The sequence below is a fragment of the Ambystoma mexicanum genome, chromosome 3p (genome assembly GCF_040938575.1).
Source record: "Ambystoma mexicanum isolate Mex_15411 chromosome 3p, UKY_AmexF1_1, whole genome shotgun sequence".
NCBI classification, from domain to species: Eukaryota; Metazoa; Chordata; class Amphibia; order Caudata; family Ambystomatidae; genus Ambystoma; species Ambystoma mexicanum.
The window spans coordinates 738,231,212-738,253,864 of NC_090925.1; the positions used below are offsets into that span (position 1 = coordinate 738,231,212).

A 22,653-nucleotide genomic window follows, 5' to 3' on the forward strand; every position below is an offset into this window, starting at 1 on the left:
GATCCCTCAGCCTGGCACTTCATCGTCAATATTTTCTGCACCTTCCGTCGACCAGCAAGCTCAAGCAGCGCGCTCAATGACCAAAAGCCCCTCGGCCTCCCAGGTGGTGAAGGATCGTCCTCGAGCGCAGGAGGAGGGTGAGCTATCGGAGTCCGATTCTATACGAGGTGACTCAGGGTCGGACATCTCCCTGTCACCGTCGAGAGACCCAACATGGAATTCGGATGTAGAGGTAGAGTCTACGAGGAGCCAGGCACAACCATCTCCTCCGGATGATGTGGGAGCCTTTCATGCAATGATGGGAAAAGCGTGTTCCGAGTTCGGCTTAATTCCTGAGGAGCAAAAGAAAGATTGCTTTCTTTTTGATCACATGGGTCAAAGGAGGAAGTCGGTATTTGCCATCCCAATCCTGGACCACGTATGGCAAGAAGGCCTCAAGACGATGCGTCATCCGTTCTCGGAACCGGCTATTAAGGGGCGTATTGAGAAAAAGTTTAAAGCTCCGGAGTCCACTCCAAAATGTCTAACATCACAGCCACTGTCAGACTCTGTGGTATCGGCGGCAGCGGCTAGGAAGGCCAGAGTACAGCAAAAATGTTCAACCCCACCAGAAAGCGAGGCAAGGAGACAGGACGCCTTCGGGAAAAAGGTGCTCTCAGTCGGCGCCACGACGGTAAGAGCAGCCAACTCCTTGGCGATTGTATCACGTTACGATAGGGAGATGTGGCATAAAATAGCCCCTATCCTAGAACATCTGCCGGAAGAACATCGCAAAGCAGCCATGTTGCTAGTACGGGATGGCGAGGAGGCCTCGAACCATGCAATTAATATTGTGGTGGACCTAGCAGAGTCTTCAAACAAATCAATCATGGCGTAGTACTTCGTCAAGCGTGGCTCAAATGTACTACTTTTAGACCTGAAGTCCAGTACAAAGTTCTAGACATGCCATGTGAAGGAGAACATCTGTTTGGAGACAAGGTAGATGAAGCCTTGAAGGGGATGAAGGAAGACACGGATACCGCTAGGTCTCTTGCCGCCCTCCAGACAGGTAGAAGTTTTCGCTCTTTTCGCCCCTTCAGGGGTGCCTCCGGAAACTCCCGGTTTGGAGCCTCTAGGGGCCGTGGATTTAATAGGCCCTCGTACTCCTCACAAGGTTACAGACGGGCATCCCAGTCGGCACGTAGAGGCAGAGATTATCAAGCCTCCAGACGACGAGGCTCGGGTCCCTCGTCGACGAAGGACAAGCAAACTAGCAACCAATGACGGCCTTCGGGACGTCCTGGGGGGTCGAGTCTCTCATCATATCGACCAATGGAAATGCATCACCACAGATCGATGGGTTCTGGACACGATTCGCATGGGTCATGCGCTGCAATTCAAAAACAAGCCCCCAAGTCTTCCGCCAGTGTTTTCGGCCCAGCCCCACCTTCGAGTTCTAAGACAAGAGGTGGCGCTTATGCTACAAAAAGGAGCGGTAGAACGGGTTCCTGTGGCACAGGAAGGACAAGGGGTTTATTCCCGGTTCTTCGTCGTCAAGAAGCCAAATGGAAAATGGAGGCCCATTCTCGACCTGAGGGTACTCAACAAATGGCTAAAGAGCTCAAAATTCAAAATGCTAAAGCTCCAGGAGGTTATCAGGTCAGTGCAACCCATGGATTATCTGTCGTCGCTATACCTTCAGGACGCATATTTTCATATCCCAATACGTCCACGACACAGGAGATATTTAAGGTTCGTCGTCGGGCGAAAGCATTTTCAGTTCAAGGTCCTCCCGTTCGGTCTCAAGTCCTCCCCCAGGACGTTCACCAAGTGCTTGGCCCCCATAGCGGCCCATTTAAGGAAGGACGGTCACCATGTCTCCCTATCTAGACGACTGGCTGGTCAGAGGCTCGTCCATGGAACAAACACGAAACAGTCTGGGGGCCACGATGTCCCTCTTACAGGAACTGGGCTTCGCGATAAACTTCAGCAAGTCCTCCGTAGAGCCTTCGAGGACCTTGGTCTTTCTAGGAGCGGAGTTTCGTACGCACACAAGCCTTGTAAGACCATCCAGCGAAAGAATACAGAAGCTACAAAGCAAGGCGTCGGAATGGAGATGCCGTACCAGGGTGTCGGTGCGCAAATACATGTCCCTGCTAGGGACCATGTCATCCTGCATTCCGTTGATAAACAACTGCCGTCTGTTTATGAGGCCTTGCCAGGAATTTCTAGCGGACCGTTGGGCGCAGAGCCAGGGTCGCTGGTGCGACAGACTGGTCATCGACGAACAACTGGTACAAGCACTCTGTTGGTGGAGAGTTTCTACTCATCTAACGAAAGGAATGCCTCTGGTGGAACCGGAGTTCCAGAAGACGGTGGTGACGGATGCATCGCTGAGCGGATGGGGAGCTCATCTGGATACGTTACAGGTACAAGGCCGGTGGTCGTTACAAGAGTCCTCCCTGCATATCAACCTGCTAGAACTGAGAGCAGTGCGGTGGGCTCTAAAATCTTTTCTTCCGCAACTGAGAGACTCTGTGGTGCGTGTCATGACGGACAACACGACTACAATGTTTTACTTAAGGAAACAAGGAGGAACACGTTCCAGGTCCCTGTCGACGGAGGCACAGAAAATCTGGCATTGGGCCCTGCAACACAACATACTAATCTTGGCGTTCCACCTGCCAGGTGTGAGAAATGTGGAGGCAGATGCCCTCAGCAGGGAAATGAACGAAGTTCACGAATGGGTGATGAACGACCAGCAACTACAAAGTGTATTCATGAAGTGGGGACATCCTTCCATCGATCTGTTCGCGACGAAGGACAACAGGAAATGCCCGCAGTATGCAAGCAGATGGCCTCAGCAGGGCTCACTGGGGGATGCATTCTCCTTCCCATGGACGAACAAATTCCTGTACGCATTCCCTCCTTTTCCTCTTATCCGGAGGACGTTGCAATGGATCCTCAAGTACCCATGTCGGGTGATTCTGGTGGCCCCGTATTGGGCCAGACAGGTGTGGTTCTCAGACCTGCTGCACTTAGCGGCGGCGGAGCCAATGAGGTTCAGGAAGATCCCCAACCTTCTGTCTCGACAGGAGGGTATCGTCTGGCATCACGACCCGGACAGCCTCAAGTTGACGGCCTGGCTCCTGACTTCGCCGAATTTGGCCAGCTAACGATTCCGGAGGAGTGTCGTCGTATTCTGCAAGCGGCAAGAGCACCTTCCACAAACACTTCATACTCGTACAAATGGAGGAGTTTCTGTCAGTGGTGTGGGGATCAACCAGGTTTGGTTCCGCAGTCAATTACGCCGGAACAGCTCCTTCCATACTTGCTGTTCTTAGCCCAAAAGGGCTTATCGGTGTCGTCGATAAAAGTACACCTGGCCGCCATCTCCAGGTTTACACGTCAAAGACATTCCGCACCATTATTCAGCGACCGCCTGATTAAGCACTTCCTTAAAGGGCTGTTCAGGAGTTTTCCTCCCGAGAAGAGATTTCCTCCGGTGTGGAGCCTCAATCTGGTGTTAGCGTCTCTTATGAAACCTCCTTTTGAACCAATGTCATCGTGGTCTCTAAAGTTTTTGTCTTGGAAATTGGCCTTCCTGGTGGCCATCACTTCAGCCCGACGTATTTCGGAAATCCAAGCTCTAATGGTAGACCCACCATACTTAAGATTTTTTAAGAACAAGGTGGTCCTTGCCACTAACCCACAGTTTATACCGAAAGCTCCTTCAGTGTTCCATAAACATTCCTCTATTGTCTTACCTACGTTTTTTCCAGAACCATGCTCGGGAGCGGAACGCACGTTACACACATTAGACGTGAAGAGGGCTCTCAAGTTTTATCTTCATCGCACGCAACCTTTCAGGAAAACGAGGCAATTGTTCGTGGCCTATGGTCTGGGTGCTAAAGGCAAAGCCATTTCAAAGCAAGGACTGTCAAGATGGGTATCGTCTACCATTTCGTACTGCCATTCCAAGGCTCGGAAGCCTCTTCTGCGACGCCCAAGAGCTCATTCAACTAGAGCGGCGGCATCGTCGACGGCGCTGTGGTCTGGAGTCCCTCTGGGGGACATCTGCATGGCGGCTACCTGGGCGGCTACACACACTTTTACCCGCCATTACTGCCTGTCACAACAACATGCCGAAGATACTTGGATGGGACAGGCGGTGCTTCGACACCTATTCCAATAAGGTAAGCCCCGGTTGAGGGGTTAGATCTTGTTGCAATTATGATTGAATATTGTTCGTTTTCTATGTTAACAATTGCTGATGGGTACATGACCATAGGGAACGGGCATTGTGAGGAAAGTATGTGAGTTTGCATGCACGCCTCCTCTTTTCGGGATGGTACTGCTATGTAATCTATTCCAAGCATGTGAATCCATGAAAGATCCAATGCTGGAGAAGGGAATAGTTTCTTACCTGTAACTCCATTTCTCCAGCATTGGTATCTTTCATGGATTCACATGCGCCCGCCTGCCTCCACTGGCCATGCAAACTGGTTCCCCCACTACTTTGGGGGCCGAAATCTGAGGGAGCGCGGGGGTCGGGTCCTGTATTTATATCATGGCGTCCTGACGGCGCGGGCACGCATGATACAAAACGAGGTGGATAGGACGCATAAGCGTCGAAAAAGTTTTCCTACGGGAAAGGGTCTATATAATGTACCGGGGATTCCCAGCCTGACGACGGGGAATATTCCAAGCATGTGAATCCATGAAAGATACCAATGCTGGAGAAATGGAGTTACAGGTAAGAAACTATTCCCTTCTCCAGCATTGGATCTTTCAAGGATTCACATGCTTAGAATATTCCCCGTCGTCAGACTGGGAACCCTCGGTACACTTATAAAGCCGTTTTTCCATAGGAAAACTTCAAAAATTTTGTGTCCTACCCATGTTGTTTTTGGGCTGCTCACGCATGCCCCAATCGGACGTGGCGGTATAAATGCCCTGCCCCCGCGGCTCTCTTCAGATTTCAACCATCTTCCAAAGTAGTGGGATCACCTTGCGTCATCTACTATTTTGTCAAGGTTGTTCGTTGTGGTTTTTTCCTGTTGTCTGGAAAAGCTCTGTTCTGCCCGTGTGCTACATGCAGGCTGAAAAGTGTATGAGGGGGATGGACATATGGACTGCATATATTGTCTACACCCTCACCACTCGGCAGACAAGTGCGACATATGTAAGGGCTTCTCCCAAAAGACTCTTTAAGACCGGAGTCGGCGGTTGGTGGCCTGGTTGAGCGACGGAGAGGGTGCATACCCGCCTTGGGAGGTAGGCTCCACGACATCAAAATCCTCAGGGGCCCCCGCCGTTCGGCATCGGCTGAACCCCCGGTGAAGAAACCACACCCTGCGTAGAAGGGGTCTTCAGGAAAACATTCTGCAAGGGAATCGTCACTGAAGAAACCATCATCATCATCGTCGAAAAAGGTAAAAAAGGAGAAAAAGGAAAAGTGGAGATCCTCCACAGGTGATCACCATAGATCATCCTCGAGTCGAGAGTCTGAGAAGCACAGGTCAAGTTCAAAAAAGGCGGGAACGCCTCAGGGAGCGGTGCAGATAACAGTCGTCGACGGCAGGGCGATTGTCGACTCCTTCACTACCAATGACGCAGTTGGCTTTGTCTATTGTTATACCGCAGGTGGTGGCTACGACGACGGCTGGCCAAACTTTAGCCTCGTCGACGTAGATCCCGCAGGAGGCCTGGTGACCGGAGGTATTCGACCCGGTTTTACCGGAATCCATGCTGCAACAGGAGGCAGCCTTGTCTGTGTCCTCTGTGGATGAGGAGTGTGAGAGGATAGCTGGGCCTGCAGAGCTCAGGTAACAAGAGGTTAGCAAGCTGACTCTTTCCAGCGGGACTAATATCCCGGTTACAACACCTCTTCTTAACCCGCAGTCTGTTCTATCACTGGAAGTTCTATCCACATTGCAGACCTTGTTAAAGAAATTGGATGAGAAATTGCCTCAAGTGGCAGCTCTGACCATATCGACCTTCGACGAACATGGCCCTTCCCGTCGACCAACTCCGACGATGTCGATGACTGTACTGGCATGGGAGGACCTCACAGGTGCACGCCAGGAGGAAGGAGAGCTGCCGGACTCAGACTCAGACAGAAGGTCCTTATCAGATGTTTTGTTATCCCCCTCTAGGGATCCAACCTGGGAGTCGGAGGCAGAATTCGAAGCCCCAAGGAGCCCATCTCAGCAGTCTCCCCCGGACGACATTGGGTCGTTCCATGCCATGATGAGCAAAGCGTGTACCGAATTCCGATTGGCCCAGGAGGAAGAGAAAAAAGACTGTTTTCTATTCGACCACATGGGAAAGAGAAGGAGGTCGGTGTTCTCAGTACCCATCCTGGATCATGTGTGGCAGGAGGGTTTACAGACGATGCGTCATCCTTCCTCGGAGCCCATAATAAAAGGTAGGCTAGAGAAGAAATTTAAGGCTCCAGAATCCACCCCCAAATGTCTGTCCTCCCAACCAGCCCCTTGAGTCGGTGGTGTCAGCGGCTGTGGCGAGAAAAGCAAGGTCCCAGCACAAATGCACGACTCCTCTGGAGAACGAGGCCAGGAGACCAGATGCCTTTGGAAAGAAGGTGTTGTTGGTGGGTGCAACGACAGTGAATGCGGCCAACTCTCTGGCTATAATGGCCAGTTATGATAGAGAGATGTGGCACCGGTTGGCACCCATACTAGAACATCTCCCAGAAGAACACAAGAAAGTGGCGATGTTACTCGTCCGAGACGGTGAAGAGGCCTCAAAACATTCTATAAACATTGCGGTGGACCTCGCAGAATCAGGATTTAAGCAAGTCAACAACGGGCTGGTTCTACGAAGACCAGCGTGGCTTAAATGCACCAACTTTAGACCTGAGGTGCAATACAAGGTGCTGGATATGCCCTTTGAGGGAGACCTTCTGTTCGGCGAAAAGGTGGATGAGGCCTTAAAGGGCATGAAGGAGGACTCTGACACTGCGCATTCTTTGGGTGCCCTCCAGAGTGGAAGGAATTTTCGTTGTTTTCGCCCCTTTAGGGGAGCATCAGGGAACACCCGATTCTCGACATCAAGGGACAGGTCTTTCAATAGGCCGGCGTACTCCTCGCAGGGCTACAGACGGGCTTCTCAAGCCGCAAAACGACACCGAGACTACCAGACCTCCAGGCAGAGGACGGGCTACTCGTCGTCGAGAGATACGCAGGCCAAAGACCAGCAATGACGGCGTCAGAACGTCCTGGGAGGCAGTGTATCGCATTGTGTCGAAGAATGGGAGCAAATAACCACAGATCAGTGGGTGCTGGACACCGTAAGGTTTGGGCATTCCCTGCAATTCAATAGCAACCCTCCGCATGTTCCACCAGCTTTTTTTGGCTCAACCCCACCTGAGCGTGTTGCAACAGGAGGTGGTGCTTATGCTACAAAAAGGGGCTATAGAATTGGTTCCTGCATCGCAGAGGGGTCAAGGGGTTTCTCCAGCATGGGGTCTGGCATGGATTCACATGCTCATGAATATTCCCCGTCGTCAGGCTGGGAATCCTCGGTAAAGAAAAAATCACTATCAGTTTCGTTTCTGATCTGTCTTTCTTAGTAGTAACCAATCACTGATCTCTGGGTCATACTGCCCCCAGCCAATGACTGCCCTCTCCCTAAGCCCCGCCTCTGGCAGCCATCCTCAGATTTTTACCAAAACGTTCAAGTGTTTGGAGTCCTCGTGCTTTAGCTCTCGTTTTTGCTGCGTTTTCGCGCTTTTTCAGGAGATTTTCTCTTTTTTTGGTTTAATCGAGCCTCAAGCTCCACCGTTTCTACTTCCGACAACGGGGACCCGTTTCGGAATTCTATGCCCCTCAAGGGTGAAGTTTTCGTCGAGTTTACGCTTCTTGGAGGGTTCCGGAAGATCTGCGGCCTACCTCAACAGACATGGCCCAGGACAAGGGAAGCTCGACGCCATGATCCAAGCTGTTCAGGTACTGCCCTGGATGCAGATTACAAAATGTTTTCAAGGAGGACGAGCATTTGAGATGTCTCTACTGCCTTCATGAGGACAAGACGCACGTGGAGAAGGACAGTGCGTTCTGCAATAACCTTTCAGAACGGACCAAACAAGATCGTCGTTCCCGCCTCACCGCCTGGCTGGAGAAGGGCACAGCAGGTGAGAAGGCGAAGAAAAAGTCTGAGCGGGCTTCTAAGTCCTGTGAGGGCGCCCTGGCGACGGGGGCCCAACAGAAGGCCAAGCACCGCGAGTCCGCGGGCACCGGGAGTGCCGAAAGGTCGGGCTCTTCGGCTGCCAGGCAGGGCGCGACTTCCCTGCCACGTTCAGCCACGAGCCAACGCTCTGGTTCGGGGAAGAGGAAGTCCGAGAACCCGGGTAAGCTGCTGGAGCGGCCCCGGTCGATCTCGAAGGGGCCCGAAGGAGAGCGAGGCGCTGACCCTCCCACCAAGGCGAAGGCCCAGGACGCACCTAAGGTGGTGAGGGCTTTGATCCAGCCGGCAAAGACCTCTATCGAAGTGGTCGCTGCGACCCTGGCGAAGCCGGCTGAGACTAAGCCAGTGGAAACGGCCTCTGGGCCCAGAGTATCCCTGCCACCGCGGAGGGAATCCTATTTCCAGCCCATCGTTAAGACCCACCTTGAAGTTCCCAGCGGAAATAGAGGGAGGGGGTGCGCCGGTGGCCATTACAAACTCTGAATCAGCCTCTGAGGAGGATCTGGTGGAAACCGGGAAGGGCCTCAACGAGAGGTTCATAGGCCTCAACGATAAGTTCGAAAAGGTTCGATCCCAGGGGACGGTTCCCGCTGATGTGATCGAAGATAGCGATGATGGCGACGAAGAGGGCCTAGTGGAGCGGCCATCCCATCCGTCGCAGCCATTATCCGAGCCCCAGGATAGCTCGGCGGCCATTTTGTTGGCGATCCAGTCCTTATGTACTGAGATAAGGACGAGGTTACCACGGACCCCGACGAAGGATCCAGAACCAGGCCCGTCGGGAAGCCCTCCGAACAAGCGGAGGAGAGTCCACCCCGCTCCTCCCTTCGTGCCCGTGTGGCCTGTGGACCCCTCATCCCCCTCGCCGGACCCTGGAGATGATACGGCGACGGATACAGCTACGGGGACGGACGACGGTGGCGATGACACAACGGACATCCCGTCATCACCCCCCTCCCCTCGGGCTTCTCCATCCGATGTAATTGCCTCCTTTCACGCCATGATAAGCAGGGCATCCAAGCTCTTCCAGCTCTGCCCTGAAGAACAGAAAAAGGAAGGGTTTCTTTACCAACGACGAGAGACCAAGAGGAAGACGGTCCTCGCGGTGCCGTTGCTCGACAACATCTGGGACGAGGGGCTGGCTATCCTCAAGAACCCTTTCACGACACCTGCCAAGTGGGACAGGTACGAGAAGAAGTACCGAGTCCCCGATGCCGCCCCCTTGTGCCTCAGGGCCCAGCCCACGCCAGACTCTGTCGTCTCGGTAGCGGCCAAGAAGAAAGCAGTGGGTGCAGCGGCTTCAACTTCCACTTCCCTGCCGGACAGCGAGGGCAAGAAGTTGGACTCCATGGGACGACGAGTCATCTCGTCGGCTGCGACGACGATTAAGGCGGCCAATGCCTTAGCGATCATGGCCCGCTACGACAGGGAGCTTTGGTTCAAGATAGCTCCCCTGCTAGACTTCCTACCAGATGACAAGAGGGCGGAGGCCCTACATATTCTGCAGGAAGGAGAGGTGGCGTCGGATCACGCCATAACGGTGGCAACGGACATTGCCGCTACCGGATTTCGCCAACTGGGCAACGGGGTTTGCCTCAGACGAGTATGGCTCAAGGCGACGGACTTTCACCAGAACGTCCAGACCAAGTGTTGGATATGCCGTTCGACGGCAACAACCTTTTTGGGAAGACAGTGGACGAGTCGCTCCAGGCCATCAAGACCGACTCAGACGGCCCGGGCCCTTGGGGTACTTCAACGACGGCCCTTTCGGAGCTCCGGAGGCAGACAGGGTGCCTCCAAGGGATCCAGCGGTGGCTCTTCCACATACCGCCAGACGGCCCGCTCCTCGTCCCAGGAGGCCTACAGAGGTTGCGGCAAGCAAGGGGGATCCCGCCGTCGTCTTCAAGGAGGCCAAGGCGGCAAGGCCTCCTCCAAGCAAGACTGAACCGGCCGTGGCGTCGGGCCCCCACCGAAGCACCCCAGTGGGAGGCCGGCTGACGAAGTTCGTCAGCGTGTGGGAGTCCATATCCACCGACCGTTTGGTGCTGGACACCCTGGCCAACGGGCACTCGCTGGAATTCCAAAAGAAGTGTCCTTGCATTCCTCCTGTGGCCAGGAAGGAGAATCACGTCCCTCAACTGCTGTTGGAGGTAAGGGCGATGCTCAAGAAAGGTGCCATAGAGCTCGTCCCCAGGAGGCTCCAGGGCTCCGGAGTGTACTCAAGGTACTTCCTCGTCAGAAAGAAGACAGGCGGTTGGCGCCCCATCCTGGGCCTGCGTCGGTTAAACAAATAAATCAAGGCGCAGAAATTTAGGATGGTCACCCTCCAGCATGTGCTGGGACAGCTGGAGGAGGGCGACTTTCTATCGTCGTTGGACTTGGAGGATGCTTACTTCCACATCCTCATTCTAAAAGGACACAGTTTCTCAGGTTCGTTGTTCAGGGACGCCACTACCAATTCAGAGCCCTGCAGTTCGGATTAAAGTTGGCACCCAGGGTATTCACCAAGTGTCTGGTACCAGTGGCGGCACGGCTGCGCCTGCAGGGGATCCACGTCTACCCCTAACTGGACGACTGAATTCCCCGCCCCTGCCCAACGACCAGCGCAGACTGCGGAGGCTCCCTTGACGTCCACACCAACATCAGAGAGGTGGCCGCCGTGCTTGCTCCAGCCCATCAAACCGCGGCTTTCCACAAAGGGGGAGAGCCGCACTTGGGGGAAGTGAGGTGACGGGGCACTGCGCCAGCCCCCCGGGCCTGGAGCCTAGCCTGTGGGACATCAAACACCCCCTTCCCACCCTTGGACTTTAACCTGCGGGGTGCTACGAGAGGTCCCCTGCCCCGCCGGCCTTCCACCATGGGCCCATCATCGCCTGGGCCTGTTATGCAGAATCCTGTGCAGTTCCCTTGGGGAACACTGCAAAACGTTTAAGACTACAGGAGTAAGCAGTAAACCCAATTGGTAGCAGTCTGCACCACCCAGATTTACCTGGTAGCTGTGGCTGAGCAGTCAGACCTCTCCCAAGAAGAGTAGGGCAGTATATAGAGTATACACAATAGGACTAAAAACACAGTAGAGCAAACAAACACTGACCAGAGCTTTGTATAAAAAGTATATAATTATTTATTTAAAACCCACTTTAGGCAATATACTTGCACTCTCAATCAAAAGCAAGTTAAAACACAGTCAAGTAAAGTACACACACCTCCCTTAATAACTTTTAGACAAGTCTGAGTTAAAACACCACTATTTGTCAGAACAGATGTGAGCGCGTAACCTAAATGTCCCAATCAGAAGGATCTCTCTTCCTGGTATTAAGGCATAGATTGTTGGCTGCGCACCATGCCTGAATGGTGGACAGTCTGGTATCAGCGAGGCGGAAGAGGAGTTACTAGCGGTAGGTTTGTAGTAGAGCGGTGTGTCATCGGCATAACACTGGACATGAGAAGAGGAGGAGGAAATCAGGTGAGCAAGAGGGGCAAGATGTATATTGAAGAGACATGGCGATAGGACAGATCCCTGGCGGACGCCACAGTAGGAGAGAGGTGGCGGCTGGGATAGGTCCCAATTGCTGCTTGGAAGGGTGGTTAGTGAGAAAAGAGGTCAGTCAATCCAGTGCCCGGTCAGTGATGTCGAGGGTGTCATGGAATTGGAATGTTTGACCATGTCAAAGGCATAAGAGAGATCAAGGGGAATGAGAACGGCAGGAGAGTTGGAATCAAGGTTTGCAAGCATGTTTCACAAGTGTTCAGGAGAGCAGCTTCTATGCCTCTGGATGCCCGGAATCCAGATTGATGGTCATGAAGACAACCAACAAGATCAGTGTCGAGGGTCAGTTGCGGGAGAGCCGTCTTCTCCAATAGTTTACACAGGAAGGGGGGTATTGGAAATAGGGTTATAGCCGGGCAGGAGGAGTCAGCAGAAGGCTTTTTTAAGAGGTTGCACAAGGGAGTGCTTGAGGGGTAGGGCAAAGGGCCAGTGGCGAAGGTGTGGTTAGAGAGGTCAGCAACACCTTGGGTGAAAGTAGTAAATCATCCACTTTTCCAGTCCCTGCAACCTCAATTTCACAAACGGACTCCAAACTTACCCTTACCAAACTCCTTAAATCAAAGAAACAATCCTCTTTTACCCCTATTTCCCCCTTGATTTACCTCCAAAAGTACACTCAAATGCACTTGTAGAGCTCTGATGTTGAGTAAGTCAAGTCATCCTGCACATCTGGGCCACAGCACCACATCCCTGGGGAGTAGACAGACCTTTAACCAATATGGCGGCCTCAGACCTCTTTTTCACTGTGCACGGAAGACTGGTCCCCACAGCTGAGTGGTGCGAACAGAAGACCCCCAGGTCCTGGAAATCCTGGACTCCTACTCAGCTCGCCAAATTTGTGGGGGCGGGCCCCTTAATCACTTTAACATAAGCGGGCTCACCACCTGAGGAATGAGTACACGTTTTGTACGTAAATAAAGTTTGTGCAATCATACAGGGAGCAGTTAAATGGACCTGCAGAACCAAACTAACCCTAGTTTCCATAGACCACCTGAGTTAACATTCTATATACCATTTTGCAAAAGTTAAAACACTTCCAGATACTTTTACAATCCACCCCTGCATGTGATTGGACAAAAACCTATTCAAAGAAATCCCATATTTCTCCAATTCCAGCGTTCTCATTGGCAGCTGGTATCTTAACTACCATCTTCAGCTCGTGTTTAGAACACACTTCCTTTTAGGATTTGTCCCTGGTAGGTCATGGCATCATCAAATAGTTAAACATTTATGTGCCAACATAATTCATTACTAGTAACAACTGGCCTGAGCCTTTTTAGCCCTAACCCTAATTGCACATGGTTCGCTTGGATACTTCAAGCGATATGAAGAAGGCTGAGTAAACAAGTTCTCTTTGAACTAGTGATAGCTATCTCATCCGTCCCAGTTTACTGACTCCATTGAAACATTTTAATTTATAAGAATACCATTTTAATCAAGCATGGCCTCTAGTTCCACTCTGAGAAAATAATTTAGTATAGAACACCATGGACTCTGGCACCATTTCACCCCACAGTCATTGCTGATCAAACAGATGGCAAGATCCCTCTGCAAGACTTCAATGCACTGAATGAGATTACACCTTGTCCTGCTCAATGGCTGATCATCTACTTGGTTGCTCATTGATTCTCTCCGACAACCCCCAAGCCTGCAGAACTAGACTTTCCCAGCCTCCTGAAATTCATCGCACAAACTGTAAGTCTGAATGAATTAATCAATACCCACTACATACAGATTTATAAATCCTCTTTATGCGTTTTCTCAGTGTGCATGCATGTTTAATAAATACTAGCTTTAATTTACAGTGGGTTCTTCAGGACTTGCCCCCTTTCTCGCATGTGCATTATGAAAGCTCCTCATTGCCTGTTTCTGGCCACTCCATAACACATTATGTCTGAATCGTATTTATGGTGCATTTTGTGGTTTCCGCATTTTATCTTTCTAAGTGCGTGCAATCTAATAGACATCAACGTTAACCAAAAATGAACAGTAAAGTAACATATCCCATTCATAATTAAATACACTGAATACATATGAAATTACACCACCATGTTCGCCGCACCCCCATTCACTAATAGGGCGCGCACAATATAAACCTCTCGGCTGTGGGAGCTTTCCTGACCACCCCAACACATTTGATTAGTTATGGGTTGACAGCGCCCTTCTGTGTAGTTGGGAGTGTTGGGCTAACCTAGATCGTCATGGGCTCATCTCACACACTTGTATGCCTGTGGACTGGCTGCTATCAGCACAACAATTGATGTCCTTGGTTGGTGGTGATTACTTTTATGGGTGGGATTCTGAGGACCTATTCAGTGGGGGATATTGGGGTGAGAGAAATGGCTGGAATTAATTTAGTGATGGGCTGTGCCACACACCACATTTGTAGTGTTGTCAGCATCTGCAGTGCATATGCTTGTTGCCCGATTTTTCTTTTACCTGAATATTTTCTCTGCTGTCTGCAGATGATCATGCCAACTATTTAAGCCTCTGCCTTCCATGATGCCCTAGTGTTTATTTTTTACCCCTGGGCTAAGGCTGTTTGTCTCTAAAGCATTTATGTTGAATTTCTCTTCCTAGGTGAAGACGCCAGTGCCATTCCTTCTTCAAGGGAAGCTCCGAGAATACCAGCACATTGGACTGGACTGGTTGGTTACAATGTACGAGAAGAAGCTCAATGGGATACTGGCTGATGAGATGGGGCTCGGCAAAACCATTCAGACCATTTCACTGTTGGCGCATTTGGCCATTGAGAAGGGTAAGGACACAGGGCCAGGGGGGGCTTTCATCGTGCTCTGTGATCTTGTATCCTTTGTGATGAGGATCTGAGAACGCTTTTTTTTTTCCTTCAATTTTTGGCATAACATTTATTTTCAATCTCTTTTTTTCCAGAGTCTTTTAATCCTCTTTAAGTATTTAAGATGACACTTTTTGACTGTTGGGACAGTCCACACAGGAGGCTTTATAAAACTATACCTTAGGCAATACAGTAAACTCCAACTTTTAGTATAGACTTGTACTGCATACTTGGGTAGTGTGGCCAGAGCAGTCTGACTTATCTTAGGAGGGCAGAGGACCGTAGATGGGTACAAAGAACCTCTAGCATGCATATGGTCCACCGAAACACTGATACTTAAGTATTTTAAAAATAATGGTTTATTTTATATATACACAGGAAAAGAATACTCCTACGTCCCGTCCCCTTTCCTCCATACTGTATGGGCGTCCCTCGCTAGGGACGGGAGACGGAATGTTTTTCACCAGAAAAATCATCTTCCCCATGAAATTTAGTTCCACACAGGGTGCGGCCCTGTGAGCATGCGCTCCCCTGACTCTGCCCACCGGCGCCACACCCCAGTCCTCTTTTCCGAGTTGGCGGGAACGGACCACTTTCAACAGCCTCCTGGATTCGGCCTCCGGCGTAGTAATTCCACGCGGTCTTCCCCAGAGAACTATTCTTGTCTTTTTTTTCTTTTCAATATCAGGTACTGCTTTGTTCTCTGGTGCCATGCTCCTCCCCGGCACATGTCGACGGCGGGCTTCAGCATGTGTCCAGCCTGCGAGGGTCCCTTCCCAACGTTGAACACCCATGCCCTTTGCCTCTGCTGCCTTGGCCCAGACTTCAGCTGGGGACGGCTGTACCGTGTGCAACGTTTTGACTCTGTGCATGCTCAAGACCCGACTAGATGGTGGCTGCCTCCAGAGGACCTCAAAGCTTTTGTGAAGCAGAAGACCAGGCCCAAGGTAGGTGCCCTTTCTCCTCTGCACCCCGCAAGGGTGACCCCTTCCCAAGGAAGCACACAAGCGGGAGGGACCGCTCTGGTCCTAAGAACAGCAAGAACACTGAGGCTCCTTCAGGCCGATGGGTTGCAAGATCCTACCGGTGCTACTGCTGAGGGGCTGCAAGGCTCTCTTACCAGGTCCCAACCCGAGGGGCTACTGCACTGCCCCCTCCCCTTTCCCCCCTGAACTTTTATCCACCCCTTCCCTGCACTTGCACGATCTCAATGTCACCTGGCCTAGTAGGATTGTTGTCTCTGTCTTCCCTCCGTTTCCAGTCCCTTGCCTTGTTGTGCCTTGAAACACTTGTGTATAGGCGTGTTATAAATGCCTTACCTTATAACACCATACCCATGTCTGAGTGGGCACCTGCACCCAGCACTACCAGCGGCACTGCCGAGGGCACTCCGCCTACCAGGCCCCATCCTGTGGTGCAGGGTAGGCCTCAACCACCACCGATCAGCATACTGGTGGAAGCCGGTCCCAGCTCAGCAAGTTCCACAACACAGGCATGTGGAATTTGCTGAGCTGGGACTGCGGCACAGGCACATGGCATAGAGCAAAACAAAATTGCTACTGAGCCAGACAAAATGGCCACTCACCCAACGCTTTTTCCCTTCGGAGACCAGGCAAGGGAAAGTGATTCCAGGAGGGATTGGTCAACGCCTGCACTTGGTCCACATCCTATCCATCCACTTCTCAGCGCAGGTGTACTTTGCCCTGTACAGCGAGACAGGGCATGCCTAGGACACAGCAGCCTCCGGGGCCGACCCCTATGCCTGTACCATCCGTCACCCCTCCGGCCTGTGAAGACCGGTTCTTCAAGAAGCTCCTCGCACTTATGCAATCACCACAGATGGGTATCATCCTCTGGGACGTGATCAGGGACATGCTCCCTTCTGTACTGCCGCAAGCACCCACGGCCACACCGCCCCTGGGTGCAGCTCTGCCCCCACGCTATTACCAGTCACAACAGCCCCAGCTCTCCCACCTCAGCAGCCTCCGGCACTGATTCTCAGCACGGCACCTCTGCCTGCGCCCAGCATGTTAGGCACAGTTTGAATGCAGTACCCTCTGGGAGCACTACAAACAATTATGACTACAGGTATAGGCAACCCAACCTTTGGTATAAGCTTGTACTATACAGTTTTGGTAGCGTGTTGAGCAGCCAGGCTTATCTCAAGATGGGAAATGTGAGCTGTAGTAGAGTTACACAAAGATTCACAGTTACAGGTATTCAAATAAACTCTTGCACTCAAGGTTTCTTGCATAAACAATCATTAGTTTATCAGTCAGTTATAAAGCCTTCTTTAGAAGGGAGCAATATACTAGTAACATACAAATACACTTCAATACTGTACACTTTGAGTTTCTGAATCAGACAAGACCCTTTTGGGGTGGCCCACAGACACAACCTACACCCATAGGTGACTTCAATAACAAGGGTGCTGGGGACATTAATATTTTACTGTTGGCATTCAGAACACTCTTAAAAAGTTGGTAACAGGCAAAGGTTATTAGAACACAAGAAATTACAAATATTCTTAAGCAGGGCAAATACTTTCAAATAACAAGAGAAGAGTCCTTCAATTCAATAGGCTAAATCAAAGTCAGTAGGCAAAAGTCTTTGTATAGGATGCAGCACTTCAGGTAAATAAATGGAAAAGTCTTTGCACAAGTTCTTAGGAGTCTTTGATGAAAAGAAGAATCAAATATAGGGCCACACGCTTATTAGACTTGTGAGTTGTGGAAGTTACAATCACTTCTACAGTAAGAGGTAAATTCTCTTAGACCTATTTTACAGTACCTTGGTAAAAAAAGAAAAGATGCAGCTGATGACCTCTGTTCCTGAGCAGCTCTGCAGATCTCACTGTTCCTGGTCCTCAGTCATGGGGGCAAGAGGGAGGACGTTGGGGGACTCCTGCACTGTCAAAACTTCACTTTCAGTGGCTGTTTCGCTTTTCAGCCTGGCAGCACAGCAAATAGCGATAAGCGCGGTTCCTGTCAAGGTGGACTGTCCTTGCTTCTGGGGTCCCGCTCTCTGCTGAGGGGGCTCAGGCTTGGTCAGTCCTGCTTCGTGGGAGTCCCGAGGATCTTCCAAAAGCTTTAGGCCAGCTTAAAAGTAACACACACAATCTGGTGTCCCTCTCCCTGGCTATACGTTTCCTGCAGCAACTCAGAGGGAAATTCAACCAGCTCAGAGATGGGTGCCCAGGTGGCTTACTTTGGCGTTGATTGGTCCCAGCAACTCAAAGGGAGATGTCGTCCTTGCAGGGGCTTCTCTGTCGATGAGAATTTGTCAAGTAGTCACTGCAGCAGGGCTTCACCTGGCAAACCAATGGTCGAGGAGTTGCAGCAGGCATCCTCTTCAAGCTCTTCTTCGGTTCCTTCGTCCAATGGTCGACTCTGCCTTCCAAGCCAAAAGACTCGCCTTTTATTTAGTTCTCTCCCATTCATTCCAGCCTAGCTGTCACTCCTTGCCGGACAGTCAGCCAGCCAATCACCACAAAGTGCATTTGGGTCTACCCCAGACACTCGGGCACCAGAGGCGTGTTTCTCTCAGAAGCCCTGCCAAAGGGGAAATGAACAAAGAGACCAAACCTGGTGTGGCGCGCAGAGAAACTCACTAGAAGGACCTTCCCACAAAGACCTGGCGAAAAAAGACCAGGCATAATTTTTACAAAGATGCCTGTATGCCATTTTGAAAAAGATGGCTCCCGCGGTTACTTTACCGGATCCGCGAATGGTCGCGGTAAATGCAAACCAAGGTAGTTCAAAGCAAAACCACTGCCACCAGCCAGTCAGTTGAGGAAAGGCTAACATATAATGTGCTACTTAAGCTAGACCAAGGGGATACTAGGTAACCCCTCTAGCACTCTATTGTAAAATACTGTGAGCTGGGTCTAGAAAGTTACAATGCCAAGTAAAGTCAATTTCACTTTACTGTTCTGGGAAACATTAGTTGATCCCAGAGAAGGTATTTAAACCTTGGGAAATCTGGAAGACCTCCCTGTGGCACTGCACTGAAGGTGCTTTTTGACACAGTTGTAAAAGATGCCTATGGAGTTGGTTAGACACCATAACCTAAAGAAACATTGTGTATAAAATTGCATTTAGAATACATGAGGGAAACATTGTCTCACTCTCTCCAGGTAAAAAAATCAAGTCCTCAAAATCCAGCAAAGTTGCTGGGTATCTCCAAGGTGGAGGGAATTAACACATTTTTGAGAATTCTCCCTAACACAGCACTTCTCCGGCTCCCCCTGCACCCGCAGGACACAACAGTGGACACAGACGAGGAGGACCCGGACACTCCATCGTCAGACAAAGCTTTTCACAAACGGCTGGCGGGCCTGGCTGCGTACCTAGGAATCCCGCAGCCACAGGTGGAACAACCAGAGACGGGGTTACTTGCTGTCATTCTCACGCTACGCCCTACTGCTAGAACGGGAATCCCACTTCAGAAAGCTGTAGTAGCGCTTGCCAAAAAAGGGTTGCGTAAGCCACACACTACCCAGCCTACCAATGGCCATTTCAACGCTAAATGGAGGCAAACGGAAGGGGACCCCCTTTATTGTCGGTGCAACCCCAACCACATTCCTCGGTAATAGCAGCTGCATCACTGTATTCCAAGCCACAATCTTCTTCGGCAACTTCCGCTCAGCACTACTGGGAAAGAAGGAAAAGATATTGGAAGCCTTCGGGAAGATTCATTCCAGCACCACTCTCCTCCTCCGCCAGGCCAATGGAGATGCCATGTTGGCCACTGTCAACCAGAAGTTCGGGAGATCGCCAATTTCCTCCCAGAGCTCCCTATGAACAGCCAGGTCCTTTCTCAGGGCTGTGCTAGCTGAGGCTAAAATCGTGGCACAAGACATAATTGAGTTCTCGGTGGCCCACATTGACACTTCAGGTCGGACCATTTGCATCGCCACCGACATGAGATGGATGGCTTGGCTAAGGGCGACAAAATTCAATCCAGTACTCCAGCAATGGGTTTGACATGGATTCACATGCTCATGAATATTCCTTGGTGTCAGGCTGGGAATCTTTGGTAAAAGAAAAAACTGTTTCAGTTTTGTTTCTAAACTGTCTTTCTCACTGAGCTCTTGGTCATACTGCTCCCAGCCTATGACTGCCCTCTACCTACGCCCCTCCTCTGGCAGCCATCTTCAGATTTTGACCATGTTCAAGTTTTGGGAGTCCTCGTGTTTCGCTATTCGAGTTTTTCTGCATTTTTTTGCTTTTTCATAGGAAAAACTCTATTTTTCTGTCAATAGAGCCCATCCATTATCCTTCCGATTAACAGGAATCCGTTTTTCGGCTCTTTTCAGCACCCCTCAAGGGCTGATTTTGTTGAGTGCTTTCTTCAAAGCTTCCAGAAGTTCTTCAGGCCTACACTGCGTGGATCATGTCGGACGAGAAGGATGGCGCTTCCTTCTTCAAGCTTTGCTCCGACTGCGGTTTGCGGAATGTGTACATGGACAACAAACATTCCCAGTGTCTGTATTGCCTGCACCCGACGCATAAGGAAGAACATTGAGTGATTTGCTGTGGCTTCACAAAGCGCACAATGAAGGATCGACACCAACGGTTGGAGTCGTGGCTGCAGGCCAAGGCCTCTGCACCGGGTGGTACCCAGGGGCATGCCTCTCCCGGATCCAGCATACCTGAGCGGGCTTAGAAGTCCTTTGAGGGTGCCCCACCCGTGGGAGCCCAACATAATGCCAAGCACTGCATGTTTGCTTCTGTCTGGGTCGCTGCTGCTGCTGGTCCCGGAACGGTCAAGGCGCAATCGTCATCGATCTCCAGTCACCACTCTGGTTCTTCATCCAGGAGGAAGTCAGCAACACCCGGGAAGCGGAGAGGGAATTCTGAGAAGGTCAAGCAGGGTACAGTGTCCGGTCTACCCTCGACGGAGAAGGCCAAACCGGACAAGGTGTCCGACCCGGCCGAGAAGGAGAAAGCCAAGCAAGACCACGGATCCAGCCTTTCCTTGAAGGCCCAGGTGCCCCCGGCAAAATCGTCCCCCTTCATCGAGGTTGTGGTGTCTCTCTTGAAGGCCGTAGGGGCAGAACTGGGCCAGGGTACCCCGACGATGGCCAGGTTGTTGCTTCCTCCCAGGAGGGTGGCTTTGAGCAAGCCAGTTCAGAAGACCCCAGAGAAGAGGGTGCCGGACCTAAGCCCGAAACCGACCCCTCAGGAACCGAAGAGGGGTGGGGGGGGTCAAGGCTTCCAAGGAACTGACATTTCTTCGTCTGAAAAGGGTGAGATCCTTTCCGTAAATACCATCCATGGGGATGATGATGACGAGGGGGACGTCTGGGAATAACCCCACGACAGGGGCAGCGACGACGGGGTTACTGTCGATTGAGACGACGAAGGACCCCGAGACGACGAGAGCCTTGGGCCCAGCGCGCCTACTCCCCAGCTACCGCTGAAAGATTTTTCACTGGAAATCCTTTCGACCTTCCACACGCTGGTGTCACAGATAGAGGAGGATGTCGAGGGCCCCTCCACCCTCGACACCAGTTCCGGCCACCCCGTTGACACCGGGGGAACCGCCAGTCAAGAAGAGGAGGAGGCATCTCACGCCTCCATGTTAGGGAGAATTCTCATTTTATGGCTAATTTCCCTTACCTATAGAGTCCCCCAGCAGCTTTGCTGGATTTGAAGGGTTTATTTTTTGCTCCTTTTCTCCTGCTAAGAGTGACTTTTTCCCACTCTTAGGCATATTTGCTATGTGTGTTCTAGGCTATTTTTTGTGTTTAACGTCTATGGGGTTTATCTCACCCGCATAGGCACCATCTTTATCCACATGTATTACACAGCACCCTCCGTGCAGTGACACGGGTGTTGTAGCGACCCCCAACCATAGACTCCATACCCTGGGACTGACTACTGTCCCCCAGGGCATGTAAAGTCCCCATTGACTTTACTAGTCAATCTTTATGAACAAAACCAGTACGACCCATCTTACTATGGAGGTACTGGCAAGGGTTAATAGTTTTTGCCCTTATGTTCATTTTCGAGAGGGTACCGTACAGTCCCTCTCTCAAACGTTTCTGGCTGGTGGCAGTGGTACAATCAAAAATATTCGACCGCAAATATTTCCCTATGGGATTTTCCCATTGTTCGAGGCTACCACATTTACTGACAGCCTCTAACATACCGCCGGTTTATTTTAATATTAACTTTACTCCGGTAGGTTTTATTTGCTAGAACTTTAATATAAATTCTTTCTCGTGTCTTTCTCTAAACTCCTAACCTAGGTCGAGGATCCTTTGTTCGTCCTTTTGGTGGGCTTCTGCCAAGAAGCCCTCCTTTCGGTGCCACTGAGTCTGAGGAGGGTCCATTGTGTGGGAGGGGGAGTAGGACCCCTGGACAGGGTTGCCTCAGCAACCCATGTCGCACTCTACCCTGATAGGCTGGAGGGTCTCCCGCCTAGAAGACCACTCCACTGTGTGAGCGACAACTAGGCTGTATGAATGTGGATCTTTTTGCATAAAAGCAGGGTCCTGAGGACTGGAAGAGCAAGACGTCGCCACTGGAACTAAAAAGCCGAAGAGGAGAGAAGCCAAAGACATCTGCAACGACTGAACCACCGGTGAAGCCCTGCTGTAGCGTCTCACCACTTTCCTCCACACGACGAGAAACCATCTTCATCTGCAAGGGCCTTCTTTCCTTGAGCTGGTGGGGCCAACCAGTTTGCCAATCGCCTTCCTGGACCTGCCTTGGTCGAATCGCCAGTACCCTGTACTCAGAGACCGGATAGCCAGGCACCCGTCCACCCGGACCGCGATTTAAAGGAGCGTACCTTTTATTCGTTGGGCAGCACCGCGGCTGGTTTCATTCCTGGGCAGTGCAGTAACTCGAACCTTCCTCCACGACGAGAGTCCCCTTTCCTCTGCCGGATCACCCGAACTGCAGGAACTGCCAGGAACAACCTCCACCACTGGAGCCTCTTCTACATTTCAAGGTACATAGTTCCGCCAGACCGCCCTTTTCACGTGGTAGTGCTAAAGGTGTTGTAAATCCTTTACCTACCTGTTGGGTTGGCTGCCCCTATCCTCTAACATTGTATTTCACCTTCTGCATCCACCTTTTTGAATCGTTAACCAAAGACTTGACTGCAG

The 22,653-nt window shown here is 51.2% G+C and overlaps 1 protein-coding gene across 1 annotated transcript in view; it reads left to right on the forward strand.

Moving 5' to 3' along the window:
• The window catches only part of SRCAP (Snf2 related CREBBP activator protein), a 2,075,623-nt gene that overhangs the window by 955,615 nt on the left and 1,097,355 nt on the right, over positions 1–22,653 (forward strand). Inside the window, exon 12 of the mRNA XM_069651627.1 lies at positions 14,318–14,495. Within this exon, the coding sequence (XP_069507728.1) occupies positions 14,318–14,495 (178 nt within the window). The remainder of the gene's footprint in view (positions 1–14,317; positions 14,496–22,653) is intronic.